Source organism: Cervus canadensis, chromosome 2 (assembly GCF_019320065.1).
Source record: "Cervus canadensis isolate Bull #8, Minnesota chromosome 2, ASM1932006v1, whole genome shotgun sequence".
NCBI classification, from domain to species: domain Eukaryota; kingdom Metazoa; phylum Chordata; class Mammalia; order Artiodactyla; family Cervidae; genus Cervus; species Cervus canadensis.
In genome coordinates, this window is record NC_057387.1 from 90,553,730 (window position 1) to 90,572,411 (window position 18,682).

The window sequence follows — 18,682 nt, forward strand, 5'->3', positions numbered from 1 at the left end:
CATCATGTAAAATTGACCAAAGTATTACAAGTCAGCTAGTGAGTTAGGCGAAGGAGGTGGTTGAAGTGGAATGGAGAGTCTAGAACAGTGCTTTCATACTTCAAATGATCAATAGCCCTATGGGACTAGTAGCTACAATATCATAGAGTGCTGATATAGAATATTTCCGTCATTACAGAAAGTTCTGTGGGATAGCACTACTCTGGAAAGGTGTTCTGTAGCCTTAAGGAATTCAGAGATTTCTAGGAATGATCATATTGGTGGTAGCAGTCAGTTCCATGCCCCCCTCCACCTCACCGTCCAACCCAGCCATCAGCTTCCCTTCCTCCACATAGACACAGATGAGAGGTAGATTGATTTCCCAGTTCCTAAAACAGACTTAGTGACCTAAGGAACTATAGTAAATTTTAGTATTGCAAGTAAATTATAGAGATTTGTACTGTATTGATCTGATACTCAAAAGTACCCCCTCCCTTCTATGTTGTCAAGAAATAGACCCCAACTTGCTTTGTGATGGAAAGAGATAGACTTTTTGGAGTCAAAGAGGCCCCAGTTTGAGTGCTACTCTATGTGATTTTGGATGAATCTCTTAATTTTTCAGAATGTCCTTTTCCTCATCTGTTAATATGCTTACTTCATAGAGTAAGGATTAAACGAGATAGGTTATGATGTGTAATTACGCCTTGCACACGACAGATGCTCCCTTTCTTCTTCATTCCTCTTTAAGTCCCAAAACACATATAATGATGCAGATTTATTCACTTGACACTCAATCAGAAATTCACCAGAAAATATTTTTGAGCTTTTACTGTATGCGAAGTTCTCTTCTCAGTGCTAGGGAAATAATAGTTTCATCCAAATCCCTGCCATGATGGAACTACATTTTCTTAATGGGAGACAAATAAATGATATAAATAACATTATACAGTGTATCAGAACATGTTAACTCTAAGGGAAAAAAATAAAACAGGGAAGAAGGCTAAAGTATGTTGGATGGTGCTCTGCAGTGTTTTTTGTTTTTTTTTTTTTAAGAAAAAGTAGACAAGTGATAGTTGAATAAAGACCTGGAAGAAGGGAGTTAGCAAATGATCCATGTATCTGGGGGCAGGAACATTTCAGGCTGGGGTAATAGTGACCACAAACATTCTTGAAGTGAGATATAAGGTCTGACATTTTCCCAGGAACATCAAGGAGACACAAGTATGGCTTGGGAAAAGAGGAGATGGACAAATTAGAGAGATTAGGAGAGTGAGGGAGGAATAATGCATCTTAAGGATGTTGTCTTTTTATATTAGGGAACATATCAGTGGAAGATTTTGAGTAGAGCTTTTATTTGATCAAATAACTTCACTATTAAATAAGAATACATTGAAAGTGAGGAAGTGCAATGCTCAGAAATCAGTTTGGAGGCTATTATAATAATGGAGAAGAGAAGATGGAGACTGGGACCAGAGTGGCAGTGAAATGTGGTAGCAGTGAAACATGATCAGAATCTGAATGTTTTTTTCCGAAATCAGAATTTGCTAATGAGTAGAGAAGGAGGGAATAGCGAGACATAAAGGGAGTCAAGGATAGTTCTGAGGTTTTTGGCTGGACCAACTGGAAGAATGGAGTTGCCATTTATTAAGGTTGTGAAACTTTCTATATTCTTCTGAATGTTGTTTTGTTATTTGTCCTCCTGGTTTCCAAAAGTTTGGGGCTGTCTTGCCTGTTTGTTATCTGTAGTATCTGGCACAATTCTTTGTACAGAGTAATTGCAGTCTACTTCCTGGATTAAATTGATTTTTTTAATGAACCTCAGTCTCAAAATGGAGGTAGCTGTATTCAGGACTGCTAGTAACCAGAAAGTGTTTTCCTTATGTTGCTACTTGTAGTATAAAGCGTATCTGGTTTGTTGGCTTTGCTCAAACAACTAAAAGTCTTCCCTTGAATACTGTAGGATGTCCACCTCTATAAAACTTTCAAACTGCTAACCTTAAGACTTTCTGTCTCTTGGGTTTTAGCTTGCCAGTTGAATCTAGAAAAGGCAGATTAATGAACTTGCCTTTTCTCTTTCCACAGTCATTGGATAGAGCAGAAAATAATTATTGTGTAATAGGCAGGAGAGAGAGGTTGAGTAGCCCTTTATGTGATGCTGACTAACGTCTAAGTACCATCCAGTTGCCTAAGGAAGAGTCAAGAATCCAGGGAAGGGAAGTGACCGTACCAGAAACCACCTTTCTTACATTTCAGTTTTAGTAAATGAGATCTTGGTATTCCATTTGTTTTGATCTTAGCTAAGTTGTTTTTGCTGTTTATTTTTTCATCTATAGTTATTTGACAAGGGTGAGTCTCTCAGGTACCATTATTAGTCTTAGGACTTGCCTTGTATTCTTCTGTCTTTAATTTGGTTTGCACCAGTCTTGATTCTGCATGTTGGACTGTTGTGATAGTGATATCTGTGTGGAAATATTCAGTGAGCATTTTTTTTTCTTTTTGTATTAGACTAAAAGCAAATTGTAGAGTGGTTACATTTCTTAAATTATTTTGCTTTCCATTTTTTTCCCCTGAAGAAAATCAAATCAGAACTTATTAAAACCAAATATTTGCCTGTTAAGATCTGTTATAGGATTGCCAGTTGGAATTCTTTTCTATTTGCAATAATAAACAGCAAGGTTAATAAAAAGAAATTTGAGTTTAGAGTTAGGTAAGGATGTTAAACTTTTTGCTTCTACTTTGGTCTGATCATCTTATCTGTAACTGTTAGAGTATTTTGATGATGGTGGATCGTTATGTTAACAGTGAAGAGAGAGAGGAAGCATCTCCAGAAATATGTTGTCTGCAATTGGTAAGTGTTATGAGTGGGAAATTATCTATTTTTAAATAGTGTCCTTTCCTTGCATTCAGAATTCTTTGATTAAAATCTGTTTGTGATTTCTAACAAGGGTAGCTCTCAGTATGACAGCAGTTACATTAAAAGCAGTTCACCTTCATTGGGTATTTTACTATGTATCAAACACCATTTAAGCACTTTATATGTGTTAGCAAGTTTCATAAAAACCCAGTGAACAAGTACTGTTATCACTGCTGGCCCCTCCCCCCCTGCATTTTATTGATGAAAGAACTGAACCAGAGAGAAGTAGACTTTCTCAAGATTATGCAACTAGTAATAATGGCACTGGAATATGCGGCTTTCTGGATCAAGAGCCCTCACTTCTTGCATATTTAACAACATATGAGAGTTTATGAAGAATCTGTTCCTTTAGACATTAAGTAATTTCTGAAATAATAAGGGGCTCAGGGGGAAATAATAGATTCTATTCTCTATGAAAAGTGAAAAAGTGAAAGTGTTTGTTGCTTAGTCATGTCTGACTCTTTGCAACCCATGGACTATAGCCCGTCAGGCTCCTCTGTCTCTGCAATTCTCTAGGCAAGAATACCGGACTGAATATTCATTACCTTCTCCAAGGGATCTTCCCGGCCCAGGGATCGAAACTGGGTCTCCTGCATTATAGGCAGATTCTTTACTGTCTGGGCCACCAGGGAAGTCCACAAATACTCTATAGTTGTCCTCAAATCTAGTTGTGCATCAGAATCACTTGAGGAGTTTGTGGCAGGAAGAAAGGTTTCTGGGTCTTATTTCAAACCACCTGAAGTAGGATCACTGGGATCAGGACCTTATGTATCTGAATTTCTAGTCTAGCATGAGGCAGACATTTATGTACCACTGATGTATAGCACATAACATAACAAAACTGATTAAAACAAAACCATGTAATAGGGATGGATAATTATGGTGGCTAACATTTGTGGAGTATTTTCTTGTATTATCTCATTTAATTCTTATAACAGCCTTGTGAAATAAGTTGGTATTATTATCTCTACTTTATGGATGGGAAACTAAATCTTACAGTAGTCAAATTAACATGATGGAAGTCACACAGGTAATAAGTACATGATAGAGCCAGGGTTTGAGAACAGACTTCTCAGACTATGGAACACAGGAATTCCCTTAATTGATCTAGTTAAATTATAGTAGATCACAGGTCATAAAGAACTAAATACCAAATATGAATTGTTACTGTAGTTTTTTTCTTTGCTTAGAAACAAAGATATAAAATGAATATATAAAAATGAGTGGTTGCATGCCATCTGCCTTTTATCCATTTTCTATTAATGGCAGTAAATTATCATACTGGCATTTTCTCTAAGGCCAGTATTTCGGTATTAACAGTTTGGTTGATGCATGCATATATATATATATATATATATATATATATATATAAAACTGTGATGCATAGCTATATAACTGTAACTGAGGTTTGTATTGAAGCTCAGATGCACATGTTATCTCCTTCTACTCTGATACTTCTATTTAATATTGTCTGTGATTTTTTTTCCTACCTACTGCTTTAAAATGTTGGCATTCCAAAGGTTCCATCTTGAGGCATTTTCTTTGTCCACACTACCTCTCATTTTGGGTAGACTTCACTCCTAGGACTTTTGCAAATACTTTAAAAAAAAATATTGAGATATGAAAGACTTAATATATTGTCTTAACCACTTTTAAGTATATAGTTTGATAGCATTAAATATATACACATTATTGAGTCGTAGATCTCCAGAACTTTTTCATCTTGCAAAACTGAAAATCTATACCCATTAAATTATAACCCTCTCCTCTTCCCCCAGCTCTTGGTAACTACCATTCTATGTACTTTCAGTTTCTATGAATTTGACTACTCTAGGTACCTCACATAAGTCAAATCAGATAGTATATGTTATTTTTTACAGGCTTATTTCACTTAGCATGATGTCTTAAGATTTATCCATGTTGTAGTCTGTGACAATATTTCCTTCTTTTTAAGGCTGTATTAATATTTTATTGTTTGTATGTAACACTTAAAAAAAAATCTATTACCATTGATGGACATTTGGGTTGCTTCTGTCTCTTGGTTATTGTTGCTGTGAATGTCAGTATAAAACTATCTCTTTGAGACCCTGATTTCAGTTATTTTTGATATTTAACTAGCAGTGCAATTGCTAGATCATTTGGTAGCACTGTTTTCCCCTAGATACTTTTTAAGTGATTGTCTCATGATTCCAAACTCAGTATCTCAAACTCACACATTTTAGGTTCTTAACGATCTGTTGGATATCTGTTTATGAATGTTCCAGGTGTAGTTCAAAATCAACATGCTTAAACCTGAAAGCCTTGAACCTCCCTATCCTTACTAGCCTATTCCTTTGCTCATGTTCTATGGCATTCATTTATTTTTTTCACTTGAACATTTAGTATATGTTAACTCATACTACGTAGGTACTAGGTACCATTGATCCTGATGATGGTGCATTAGTGAACAAAATAAAGATGTTTGGAGCTTATATTCTGGTGAGGGAAGACAGATAACAAACAAGGAAATAGTAGGTTGGTTAAGGAAGGCCTCTCTTAGGTGATCATTGAGTAGAAACTTGACTGGAGTGAAGGAGTGAGATATGTGGCTATCTAAAGGAATAGCATTCCAGACAAAGGGAAGAATAAGTTAAGTAGTTTAATGTGGGAGCATGCTTAGCTTGTGCAAGAGATTGTAAGGAAACCAGAACAACTAGTTAGGGTTAGTAGAAGATGATGTCAGAGAGAGAGAGCTGGAGCCAGAATATATAGAGTCTTCTAAGGTCCGAATAAGGACTTTGAGTTAGAGTCTGATGATATGCGAAGGCCTAAGAGTTTTGAGTAGGAAAGGGATTTTATTTGGTTTGACATTTATAAACATCATATTGCCTTCTGTGTGAATAGGCAGTAAGTGTGTGGAGCAAGGATGTTCAGAGACTGATGGAATACTACGCCAGAGGAAAGATGGTGATTTAGACCAGGATGATAGCAGAGTGAATATTGGTGAAATTCTACATTTTGGACATATAATGAAGAATTCCTCATGGACTAAATGTGAAGTAAGAGAGAAAGAAAGGAATCGAGGATGATTGTATGATTTTTGAATTGAACAGTGGAATCATTAGAATTGCTTGTGATTTTTAGTGATTGAGAGAACTATAACAGGAGCATTCTCCTCACCCAAGTCAGAAGCCCAGATTTCATTTTCAGCAGTTTTTTCCTTTTCAATGCCTATCTCACATGCTACTAAAATGATTTTCCTAAAGGGCAAATTTGAGTTGCAGCAGTTGCCTCCCCCTTATCTTCAGGTTAAACAAAACTTTTAATGCCTTTATCCCACATCTCATAATCTAACTCTTGCTTACTTTTCCAGCTGGCCTCTCACTGCCTCCTAATGTAAACTGTTCCTGAAGCCACACAGAATTACTTCTACCTTCCTGGGTAAATTAAGTAGATTCACTTAAAAGAAAGAAAATTTGTCCCTGAATGCTTTCATTCAGCTTCCTTTTCCCTACAAGAGCCTTGTTTTAATACTTGCTTCAAATAATCATCCTTTCTTCCCAGCTTTTCTCCTAACTTTCAGATTATTGCCACTGTTTTGCCTTTAGAATATCTTATTTATTTCTCCATTGAAGTCCATAAAAAATGGAGATTAGAGTCATCAGCTTTGCAGTGGAGTCCTTTAGAAAAATTTGGAGAAGAATATCATAATGATTAATGTATTTGGAAAATAGGAATTGAAGGTACATTTAGAAGAATTTAAATATAGTGCATGCTTAGTCACATCAGTCGTGTCCTACTCTCTGCGATCCCATGGACCATGGCCCGCCAGTCTCCTCTGTCCATGGGATTCTCCAGGCAAGAATACTGGAGTGGGTTGCCATTTCCTTCTCCAGTGATAAAGTATGAAGTGAGTGAAGTGAAGTTGCTTAGTCATGTCTGACTCTGCGACCCCATGGACTGTAGCCTACCAGGCTCCTCCGTCCATGGGATTTTCCAGGCAAGAATACTGGAGTGGGTGCCATTTCCTTCTCCTTAATATAGTAGATGGTTGGAAATAGCTGTTACAGATATGAAAAATTAAATATTTATTAAAAATGACTTTTCTCTCTGCTCAGAAAGAGAAGGAAATGGTATTAAGCATCTTTATGAGACGTCATTGGCTTTCAGCCATAATCTTACAGCCGTTTTTAGGTGGACACTTAAATCTATTGTTTCTTTGGTCTGTTACACCGGTAGCTGGGGAAGTTTTCATCCCAAAATAGATCACTTGATTAACATAATTCTAATGAGGTTTGTGAAATAATAGATGTTGGTATTGGTCTATCCTGGTTCCAGGCACAGAGCTTCTGAAACCCTTGTAACTTCCCAAGTGATAAGAGTAGCATTTTTGTTGTTGTTGTTGTTCTAATATTTGATCTTTGACTCTGGTTCTTAACATAAAGCTACCAGATCCCTTGGAACTTCCTGGGTGATAGGAGTGTCTTTTGTTTTAATGAAACCCATGGGTTTGTGAACAGCTTCAGGAAAGGGTCTGGACACTAGAAAGACCAAGCCGTATCCTCTAGGAAGGGGAGAGGGACTGGGGGTTGAGTTAATTAATGATTAATTATGCCTACATGTTGAAGCATTCATAAAAATCTCAGTAGTACAGGTTGGGGGAGTTTCTGGGTGAATGCATTGGAGGGTGGCATGCCTGGAGAGAGCATGGAATCTCCATGTCCCATTCCAAATACCTCACTCTATGCATCTCTTCCATCTGGCTGTTCTTGAGTTATATCCTTTTATAATAATCTAGTGATCTAGTAAGTAAAACCTTTGCTTGATTTCTGTGAGCCACTTAAGCAAATTAATTGAATCAAGGAGAGGATCATGGAAACCTCTGATTTATAGACGTTTGATCAGAAGCACAGATGACAACTTGCAATTGTGATTAGCATCTGAAGTAGAAACTGTCTTGTGGGACTGAACCCTTAACTTGTGGGATCTATCTTCAGGAAGATGGTGTCAGACTTGTTATATGGATACTTTCCTGGTATTAAAGAATTGCTTGATGTATATCAAATCTACACAGATGCCGTCAGAAATGAAGTAGAGTTGTGGTAGACTCTTGAGAGTAGAGGAGACACAGGGGAAGGAGCATGTTTTCCCCCCGTACAAGGTCAGAGGTGAAAATTCCACAATTCAGAGCTGTAGAATGATGATCTTTTCAGAATTTTTCATTGGCTCAACTTACGGCAGAACATGAGAGGAGAATGATTGTGTCTTATTCATAACAGTCATTTCCTTAGTGTTTAGAATAGTTCCAAGTTAATAATTAAATATTTGTTGAATGGGTTAATGGTGGAGTGAAAGAATGGAATATTCAAATGCATGTATATGATGAATGATTGCTATGTAAGTACAACACAATGGAAAAATTGAGAAAAACGTAGTGTGAGTCAGTTAAATTTTCTTGGAGACAGTGATTCAGGTCTGGGTCTTGAGCTGTATTAATCAATAATAGGCATTCCTTCCTTTCTAAATTCCATACTGTCTCTCAGGTTGGACTGCCATTAATTGTTTCTTTAACTGGTCACCTTGGGAGCAATGTGTCTGTCATCCTTGTATTCCTTCCAGTGTCTAAAACACTGCCTTGATAATGGGGAAGACAAAGCCTGGATTTTGTTGGAGGAATTCATTTGATGGCAAGATCAGAGTTGTGAATGCTAAAATACAAGTACTTTGTGGATCTGGCACCTATTATTAAGATATTTGGAAAATACCTGAAATCTGACATACCGTAGAGTAATGATTTCAAGTTTAACAAAAGTGCGCTAATTTAGAAAGCATTTTTTATACTCTAAGTATTTTCAAGAGATGGAAACAATGCTAATATTATGATCATAATTATTACCCTAGTTCACAGGCTTCCCAAACATGTAGAATATACAGAGTCGCCTATACTAGTCTATCTGGAGATTGTGTGTGTGTGTGTGTATGATTATATAATGAAAATGTATATGTCATTTCTGTTTTCATAAATTTTAAAATTTAACAGGTTTTCTTTTTCTACTTGTTTATAGATTCTTGTATTTGAAATGTATTTAGTTTCACTGATTTGTAATCAATAGTTAATTTGGAGATTGACCAGCTGAGGAGGCTGCTACAAGAATTAAGCTAATAATACTGACAGTTGTTGAAGACTGGAAAAATGGTGATCTATAACTTAATGTGTATTGAGTTTGTCATGTAACCTCATTGAATCTTGGTTTATCAGTCTTTGACTGCAAAGTAGAATTAGGGAGAATAAGAAGCAGGGTTTATTGGAAGGTTGCTCGCATATTTGAAAGAAAGCTTGAACAACCGAGTCTTAGGACAATTAGTAAACAGAATTGCTCCGTCAGAAGCTTATTGTGAAAAGTGCCTCTGAGCACTATTGTCAGGACACAGCTTCAACCAGTTAGTTACTCGTTCAAGATCCACATTCCCAGGAGAGCCTGATTGGTCTAAATTGGGTCACCATGATTAACACATTTTCAGTATCACATGGGATGAGGCATGTGTAGTTCTCTAAAGGAAACAGATGATCTTAATCAAAAGTAAAGAGGGAGGTGATGATGGGTGGGTACAAACCACAGATAGGGTACAATAATAGCTAATGGGACAATATATACGTCTGAGATGACATTTTTCTAGTGTTCCATGAGACTGAATTAGAGTTTTATTGTTCTTTTGTTAAATCAGCTTTGAAAATGACTAATTTATATGTATATGCAAACTTTAATTGTATACAGTTGTATGAGTTTTGGTGATGTTTACATTGTTTATGTATTCATCGTGTGTCCGGTTCCCATCCGTTTAAGATTTCTGTCATTAGAAAATCTTTTCTTTTCTCCTCAGCAACTCCTAACCCTGTTTCAGGCAGTCACTGATTTGATTTGTATTACTACATTTTGAAAGTTTTGTCTGTTCTAAAACTTCATGTAAAAGGAGTCCTGTAGTATGTAGTCTTTGTGTCTGGCATTGTTTACTTGACATGATATTTATGAGATTCATCAATATTGCTGCAGGTATTAGAAGTTCATTTTTATTATTGAATAACAGTCCTTTGTGTGAATATGCCACAGTCTTGCTTATTCATTGGCTAAAGGACATTTTTGCTTGTATCTAGTGTTTTGGTATTATGAATGAAGTGGCTATGAATATTTGTATTCTAGTATTTATTGGACATGTTTTTATTTCTCCTGGATGGATTCCTAAGTGGTATTGTATGTTAAGTGTTTGTTTAACTTTATATATGAAACTGTCAAACTGTTTCCAAAGTAGTTGTGCCATCAGCAGCGTGTGAGTTCCTGTGCTTCAAATCCTCACCGCCATTTGGTGACGTCAGTCTTTTTAATTTCACCCATTTTAGTGTGTTTGAAGCAGATTTCTTTGTTGTTCTTTTTCAAAAATTAAGTTTATTGATGGTAAATTGGACCCATTTTAAATGTACAATTTGATGAGTTTTGTGTGAATCTATATTACTACCACCACTAAAGTCATTATCCCTTAATTGTTCTATTGTTAATGCTGTGTCATTCCCCATCCACCCTAAGCAACCCATGATCTGCCTTCTTTTACTAGAGATTAAGTTAGTTTTTCCTAGAATTTCATATACACGAAATCATGTAGTATTTTCTTGTGTGTGTCTGATTTCATTTAGCATCATGTTTTTGAGATATACCCGTATAGTTGAAAGTATTTGTAGTATGTTCTTTTTTTTTTTAATTGCTGGGTAGTATTCCATTGTATCCAGACAATGTGTTATACCCCAAGCAACATTTGCCTATTGTTGGGCATTTGGGCTACTTCCATTTATTGGGAATTGTGATTAAAGCTGCTATGAATATTATAGTATGCAAGTTTTTGTTTTGTTTGGGGAATATGTTTTTATTTCTTTTGGGTAAATACTTAAGAGTAATATTGCTAGCTTATATGTTTATTACCTTTATATACAAAACAATTTTGAAAGTGATTATACAATATATGGGACTTCCTATTGTTCAACATTATTGTCCAAACTTGTATCATCTGATTTAATTTTAGCCATTTTAATAGGTCTGTGGTGGTCATTTACCATGGTTTTAATTTACCTTTCTCTGATGACTGTTTAATTTGAACAGCTTTTTATGTGCTTATTGGCTGTTCATACATCTTTTTTTGAGACTTTTCTGTTCAAATCTTATTATTTGTCATTTTTGAGTCATAAGAATTTTTTTTTTAATATTCTGAATATAAATCCCTTCTCAGACATATATATGTAGCAAATACTTTTCCCAGTCTGTGGTTTACCTTTTCATTTTCTTAATGGTGTCTTTCAAAGAGCAAACATTTTTTAAAAAATTTTATATTCATCATTTTTTTCTTTTATCTTTTGCCTATCATTTTCTACTGTGTTTTCTTGGTATCCTCATTTGTAAAATGAGGGAGTAATATGAAAGTTGAATGATTTAGTTTGAGCCTGCCAATGCAGGAGATACAAGAAATGAGGGTTGTATCCCTGGGTCGGGAGGATCCTCTGGAGTAGGAAATGGCAACCCACTCTAGTATTCTTGCTTGGAAAATTCCAAGCAAGAGGAGCCTGGTAGGTAATAGTACATGGAGTAGGAAATGGTAACCTTCTCTAGTATTCTTGCCTGAAAAGTTCCGTGGACAGAGGAGCCTGGTAGGCTATAGTCCACGGGGTTGTAAAGAGTCAGACATGATTGAGCCACGCGTGCGCGCACACATTCAAGCTCACACACACACGCGCACACACACACACAAAGTAAAGCACCTAGAGAGTGCATAACACCTAGTAAGAACTGTTAATACATAATGTTAGCTACCTTTATTATTGCTGCATCTCTTTTACTCAGAAGTTGAAGTTTTTGGATAATATCATCTCCCTCCCCTCTGAAGAAATCTTATTAGCATTTTCTTAAATATAAAGAAACCCAAAGCCAAGATTTACTGTATGTGTAGGGGATGATTTGCATTAGATGCTGTAAATTTATTTATTTATTGGATGCCATAGTTTTATAATCCTTCAGTTTACCAGTGGCTCGTTTTTCTTTCATATCTGACAATGTAAAACTATCTACAGGAATTTTGCTGTTTCCCATCCCCAAAAAGGTCTAAGGCCCACCATGACTGTCATCATTTTCTCCATCTGTTAAAGCTGAAGATGAGAATATTTCTTACAGCCACCTCTGACCTTGACTTCCATTATACTTAAAACATAACCTCACCTATCTTCCAGTGGACTCTGAGAAATGATGTTTCAAGTGTCATCAAGTTTTGCTAAAGAGAATTTAGAAGCTGGATTCTAATTGTGGTAAATTAGTGGATTAAAAATGTCATTGACATAATGGCATAAAAGCAATAATAGTTATACCAAAATGGATTTTCAAACTACCAAAACCTAGATCAAGGCAAGATGCTGCTTTTGAAACATATTGCAGTCTGATGAAGATCACTAAGGAAGCCCAGTCTCTAATGTAGGTTTTTCTAAATCTAGTCTCTTTCCTAAAGGTATTCTTTCTGTCTGTGCTCTCCTGAGCCCTAGATAGATCCCAGGCATTCCCATAGCTTAGCATAGTGCCTGGAAATGAATAGGCATTTGTTAAGTTTGTTGAACTGAACTTTTAATTTTACTCTTTATTTCTTCATTCTTTACTGTTCCCTTTTCTAACGAATTCTCTTTGAACTCAATAAATCACTATTCCTTTTTTTTTTTTTTAAACACAAAATTTTATTGTAGCCATTCTTCTTGCAGGTCCTATATTTTTACTTTTTGTGTTGTTTCAAGATCAGTTATACTTTCTTATTTCCTATATATTTCTTAGCCTTTATAATATTTTTACCAAAACTGTTTTCACATATGTCTAACAGTCTCTTATTAGGCCTCATATTAGACTGACTTCATTTTTTTTTATTTTGTCTAATCCCTCTTTATTGTATCTTTGTTGCCCTCTCTATGACATATACCTACTCTTTCCCCTCTTTTCTAACCCTTCCATTTTTATTGTTTTGGTTTTGGTTTTAGCTTTCTCTTCTCTTTTTCTTACATATATGAATTCCCCAGGATTCTGTTTGTCTCACTTCTCTTCACCAAAGAAGGAGGAGAGGGAGGGAATTAAAATATTTCCAGAGCTTCATTTGCCTTTAAACAGATGTTTTTCTTAATCTAGCTCTGATTTTTAATTTAAAGATAGGTAATTTTAAAATTACTTTTTGTCTCCTTTTGGATATTACCAGAACTTCTCATGGTAAAATTAATTGTTGAATGGAATTTTTTCCATGCTAGAAGCCAGGATGATTAATTAAGATTCAGCCAGACAGGCAGTAGGGAAAAGGGCATTCCAAGTAGATACAGTATCTTAAAAGGCCCCAAGATATAAAAACTTGATGCCTTTAAGGAACAAAAAGGCAAGTCCACTTTGACTGAAGATGTAGTGTTTACTCATACAGATGAGGAAACTGTGGCTCAAGGAAGTTCAATGAATGGAGAATATATACTAAGGTCATCAAAGCAATAAGTGGGGGAATCTAGATTCAAACTTTGGACTTTATAAATCCTTAGTGTTCTTTCCATTATACCTTGGCATTCTCTAGTGAAAATTTGAACAAAATCTTTCCAAACTCTGGTATTTTGTTTCTTTTCCAACATCAGAGAACATTCTTTTACCATTTTCTGTTTTTTAACAAAGAAGATATTTGTATGTGGAACCATTGCTGTCAACAGAAAAGGGATAATTGACCTGGCACCAGGAAGAGATGCTTCTATTGAATTTGTGGCTTTCAGAACTGATTTTAGGGTTTGCTTGACTCAAAGGATTTATGAGCCTCCAGAGTTGTCAGGGTTCCACTATCTATATTAATATGTGTATTTCTTTGAATTTTGCCTGTGAAGCATTAAAACTTTGAAAATTCATAGCAAGTGTCTTATACTCTACATTGCTTCTATTCAATGGTATAATTTTGTAAACCTTCAGAGAATCTTCTTTATTATCCTGTAATGATCTGCCCACAATCCAGGATGTAACAACCTGTTTGCTTAGTAGTCTTTAAAAATGTCTATATCATGTCACATTTGTTCTATATCTTAAGTAACTGGTGACTTGTTAGCTTAGAGACCAATTTCAGAAATGTTTTATGTAAGGAGACTTCCCCAGTGATGCTTCTGCTCCTTTTGTAACCTGATACAATTGTGGTGTGTTTGTTAGACACCTTATGCCCCTACATTTTTTTTTCCTGATTGTTCTTTTCTTTAGGAATAATGACTGTAACAACACAATGAATTTTAATTCCTGAGCAAATTTAAAAATTCTTGGCAGTTTTCATTTGTGATTCTGTATCTTTCTCCTCTCAATCTGAGGAAGGAAATAATATTGAGAGATAACTTTAAGGTACTGATTTTACTTGTTCTAACATCCTTAAACATCCTTCATTTTGTGGGTGTTTTGCCTGAATGAGGACTGTGGAATTAAGCTTTTAAGACTCAAGATTTGGGAATATTATATGCCAAATGCATTTAAAAAAATTCTCTAAAATACAGTTTTATTATAGAGATGTATAAAAATATTAAATAGAAAATTTTTTTTATCACTGAGGAAACACCTAGTATTTTGTTTAAAATTTCAAAGTATACTTATTTTTCTTTATAATGTTTTCCACCCCATTACACTCCACCCCTGAGCATTTTTCTATTTCCTTAAATGTCTTCTCTGTTTTTTGTTTACAGGCAGCTATTAATGGTGTAATACCCCAGGAAAACGGCATTCTGCAAAGGTATGTTATAAGATGATGAGAATTTAAAGCAAAAAAGAGACAGTGGTTAATTTTTTTTTGTTTCACTTTTTCATAGAGCATTTGATCTTTGGTGTTTAAAGTTATTGATATAATTGTTCTTCTTTCAGACATTTGATTAGTTATATTAATTTCTGAAAGTCTCTAGTGTTTAACTGTGTAATGTTATTTCAGATTGAGTGATACCAATTTTAAAGATGATTTTATTTTTAGGAAAACTTTTCAAGGTCATCTTCTAATTCATAAGATGAAAGGCATTGAATCCTTCAAGCTGTTAGTAGTGAGAAAATCAGACATGGCTCAGTAACTCCAGGGCATGGTTATCATTTAACTATACAGGCTTATCTCCAACCTTACTAATTCTTTTTTTTTCCCCTTCTCTTTGGTTTCTAAATTAAATTTTTGTTAATTTGCAACAATTTGAGTAAGTCCTTAATAATGAAACTTCCCAGAGCTTTAAACTATTTTGCCTGAAGTATCCATTGTAAAACATGTGGAATAGTCTTCGTGGTTTTGTGTCATTGCCAAAAGGTAAAATTGGAAGATGATGCCAAGAGAACTATAGTAGTTACAAAATAATTCCTTAAACTAAAAATAAATTTATAACTTTCTTTTCTTAAAATTGGCGACTGGTTGTGGATTAAGAGAGCACATTATAAAGTCATAGGAGGTAAATGAGTCTCCCTTCCAAGTATAGTTTAATTACTTGATTCCCCCTACCCCTCCTCTCTCCTTGCAGTTCAAACTTTGGCTTGAGTTTTGGTGGCTGGGATTTCTAAGTCACTGAAGCATGATCTGCTAAGTGCAGATGAGGCAAACAGAAACAGCAGACTAGGAATGAGGTTGTTTTGGAGAGGAAGAAAAGTGCTGTTGCAAAAACACAAAAAATTCACCATGAACTGCAGAATGTGCTGTACTTTATAGGAAACTGTGTATATATAGAAAGGAAGAAAAATTCTGATACCTGTACCACCCTTTGTGATTAATGGTTTTTAGGTCAAAGCAGTGATAGACCTATTCCCCACTCTCTCTTTTTTTTGGAAGACTATCAGAATTTCATCCAGAGTAAATGTGACTGATTTCCACAGTCTGTACCAAATTTTTGTTTGTTGGTTTGTTCAGTTTTTTTTTCTTTTTTTTTTTTTTTTAGTTCACAAGCATACGATTCTATTGAAACCCTTGTCTAGAAAGCAAACCAGATGATTACAAGAGCTTCCTTCAAGATTATTTTTTCCCCTTGGTTTAGAAAGTTTTAGACTGCTAAATATGGCTCCAGTTTTATTCTTGAGTAAATGTTATGTCACTTTTTGTGCCAAAATTTTTGCTTGCTAAACCCTTGTGGATTCAGCTGCTAGGTTCTGAGTACATATTGGATATATCTTATAATTAATAGTATTTGCTAGAGGTGAACTGTAGAAATTCCCTCATCCCTGGAAACATCCCAACTTCCTGTCACAGAAGATACTTTTTGCTTAATATATATTTATAGCTAGAAATTCAGTACTGAATTGATTTCTAATAAAGTTACTATAATATTTGGGGTTTAACTTTCATCAGAGTGGGTTTTATTTTGATTTGTTTGCTTGTTAAGGGAATGAATCATATGTCCACAGAAGAAAGTAATAGTTTTCAACTATTTTCCTTCCTAACTTTGTTCTTTAGTTTTCAAATCACTGTGGATTTGACAGAACTGAAAATTCTTCTTATATGTCTGTGACCAGAGGAAACGAAAGAGAGCTCTTTGTACTTTCTCATGGATTTAACACTGAAAGTGTAAGATACGATGCTAGGAATGGTATATGTAGGCAGTTTAAAAGAATCTTTGTTTTATGTGTTTGAATTTTGTAATAAATTGACGATAGTCTGTGAAAACAACTACCTCAATTTGTCAGTTTATACCTCAACAGAGAAAAGAGCTACTAAGAAGAGGGTTTTTTTAAAAATATGTAAATTATTTTGGGGAAAAGAACCTGATCTCTGTACTTTATAGTTTTTCTTGAAATCAGATGTTCACATTTGTTTAAAAGTGGGAATTTTTTTTTATGTATCCGTAAGTTCAAGGCAAAGAAATTTTTTTATGCTTAAGGTATTTTGCTATGTAATTGATATGATTTTCTTTATTAATGCCCATTAAAACCCTTAAGAAGTAAATGCTCATATTTCATAGATGAGGAAACTCAAGATTAGAAAATTTATAGGTTCACTGAAGGCCACAAATGTAGGGTGGTGACGTCTGGATTTTCTCATTTTAAAAACCATGCTCTTTATTTTATACCTATCTGGCCTCTTGAAGGTCTGTAATCTAGTCATGTCATAACTTTTAAGAATTTTTTCCTTGGGGTAAAGAAGTAAAAATTTAATGCGTGTATATAGCATCTTTCTTCTAGAGCTTTGTTTTTACACTCACTATTTCAGTTGTAAGCAAGTAAATGCAGTATTATTATCTCTCACTTTAAAGGAGAGAGAATAAGGCATGAGTGATTTGACTAGATAATACAGCATGATGTTGATGGAGTCAGGAACATAAGCAAGTCTTCTGCCTCATCCTCCAAGGCTTATTTAACAATAATAACAACAATAAAAATACATTGCTAATACAGGATATGCTTGCTTACAACTAAAATAATAACTGTAAAAACAAAGCTGTAGAAGAAAGATGCTATATATATCCATTAAATTTTACCTTCTTTATCCCAAGGGAAAAAAAGTCTTAAAAGTTATGACTAGATTAATAACTTCAAGAGAACAGAATGGTATACAGGAAAGAGCATGGTTTTAAAATGAGAAAATCCAGACCTTACCACCTATTACATTTGTGGCATTTGGTGAATCTATAAATTTTCTAATCTTGAGTTTCCTCATCTATGATATATGAGCATTTCGTTCTTAAGGGTTTTAATGGGCATTAATAAAGAAAACTATGTCAAGTACCTAACATAATACCTTAAGCATTAAAAAAAAGTTTGTCTTTAACTTACGGGTACATTAAAAAAAGAAAATTTCTACTTCTGAACTCATGTAAAGAGGTAGCAAGAATACACAGAAGAACTATATAAAAAAGATCTCAGTGACCCAGATAACCATGATGGTGTGATCACTCATCTAGAGCCAGACATCCTGGAGTGAAAAGTCAAGTGGACCTTAGTTAGCATCACTACGGACAAAACTAGTGGAGGTGATTGAATTCCAGCTGAGCTATTTCATATCCTAAAAGATGATGCTGTGTAAGTGCTGCACTCAATATGCTAGCAAATTTGGAAAACTCAGCAGTGGCCACAGGACTGGCAAAGGTCTGTTTTCATTCCAATCCCAAAGAAAGGTAATGCCAAAGAGTGTTCAGACTACTGCACAATTGTACTCATCTCACACGCTAGCAAAGTAATGCTCAATATTCTTCAAGAGAGGCTTTACCAATATGTGAACTGAGAACTTCAGGTGTTCTAGCTGGATTTAGAAAAGGCAGCAGAACCAGAGATCGAATTGCCAACATCCGGTGGATCATAGAAAAAGCAAGAGAATTTCAGAAAAACATCTACTTCTGCTTCATCGACTAAGCTAAAGCCTTAGACTGTGTGGATCACAACAAACTATGGAAAATTTTTCAAGAGACGGGAATACCAGACCACCTTACCTGCCTCCTGAGAAATCTGTGTGTTGGTCCAAGCAACAGTTAGAACCAGACATGCAACAATGGACTGGTTCCAAATTGGGAAAGGAGTACATCAGGGCTTGTATATTGTCACCCTGCTTAGCTTATATGCAGAGTACATAATGCGAAATGCTGGGCTGGAGGAAGCAGAAGCTGGAATCAAGATTGCTGGGAGAAATATCAATAACCTCAGATATGCTGATGACATCACCCTTATGGCAGAATGTGAAGAGGAACTAACAAGCCTCTTTTTTTTTTTTCCTGTGATTTTTTTTTTTCCTTTATTTATTTTTTTTCAGTGGGTTTTGTCATACATTGATATGAATCAGCCATAGATTTACACGTAT

General features: G+C 35.1%; 1 protein-coding gene across 4 annotated transcripts in view; it reads left to right on the top strand.

Annotated features, from left to right (window-relative positions):
• The window catches only part of FAF1 (Fas associated factor 1), a 507,320-nt gene that overhangs the window by 128,849 nt on the left and 359,789 nt on the right, over window positions 1–18,682 (top strand). For all 4 annotated transcript variants that reach the window (XM_043461371.1, XM_043461369.1, XM_043461370.1 and 1 more), the window contains one exon: window positions 14,622–14,668. Coding sequence is in view for 3 of the 4 variants with exons in the window: in XM_043461369.1 (XP_043317304.1) it covers window positions 14,622–14,668 (47 nt within the window). In the remaining variant the exon portion in view is untranslated. The remainder of the gene's footprint in view (window positions 1–14,621; window positions 14,669–18,682) is intronic.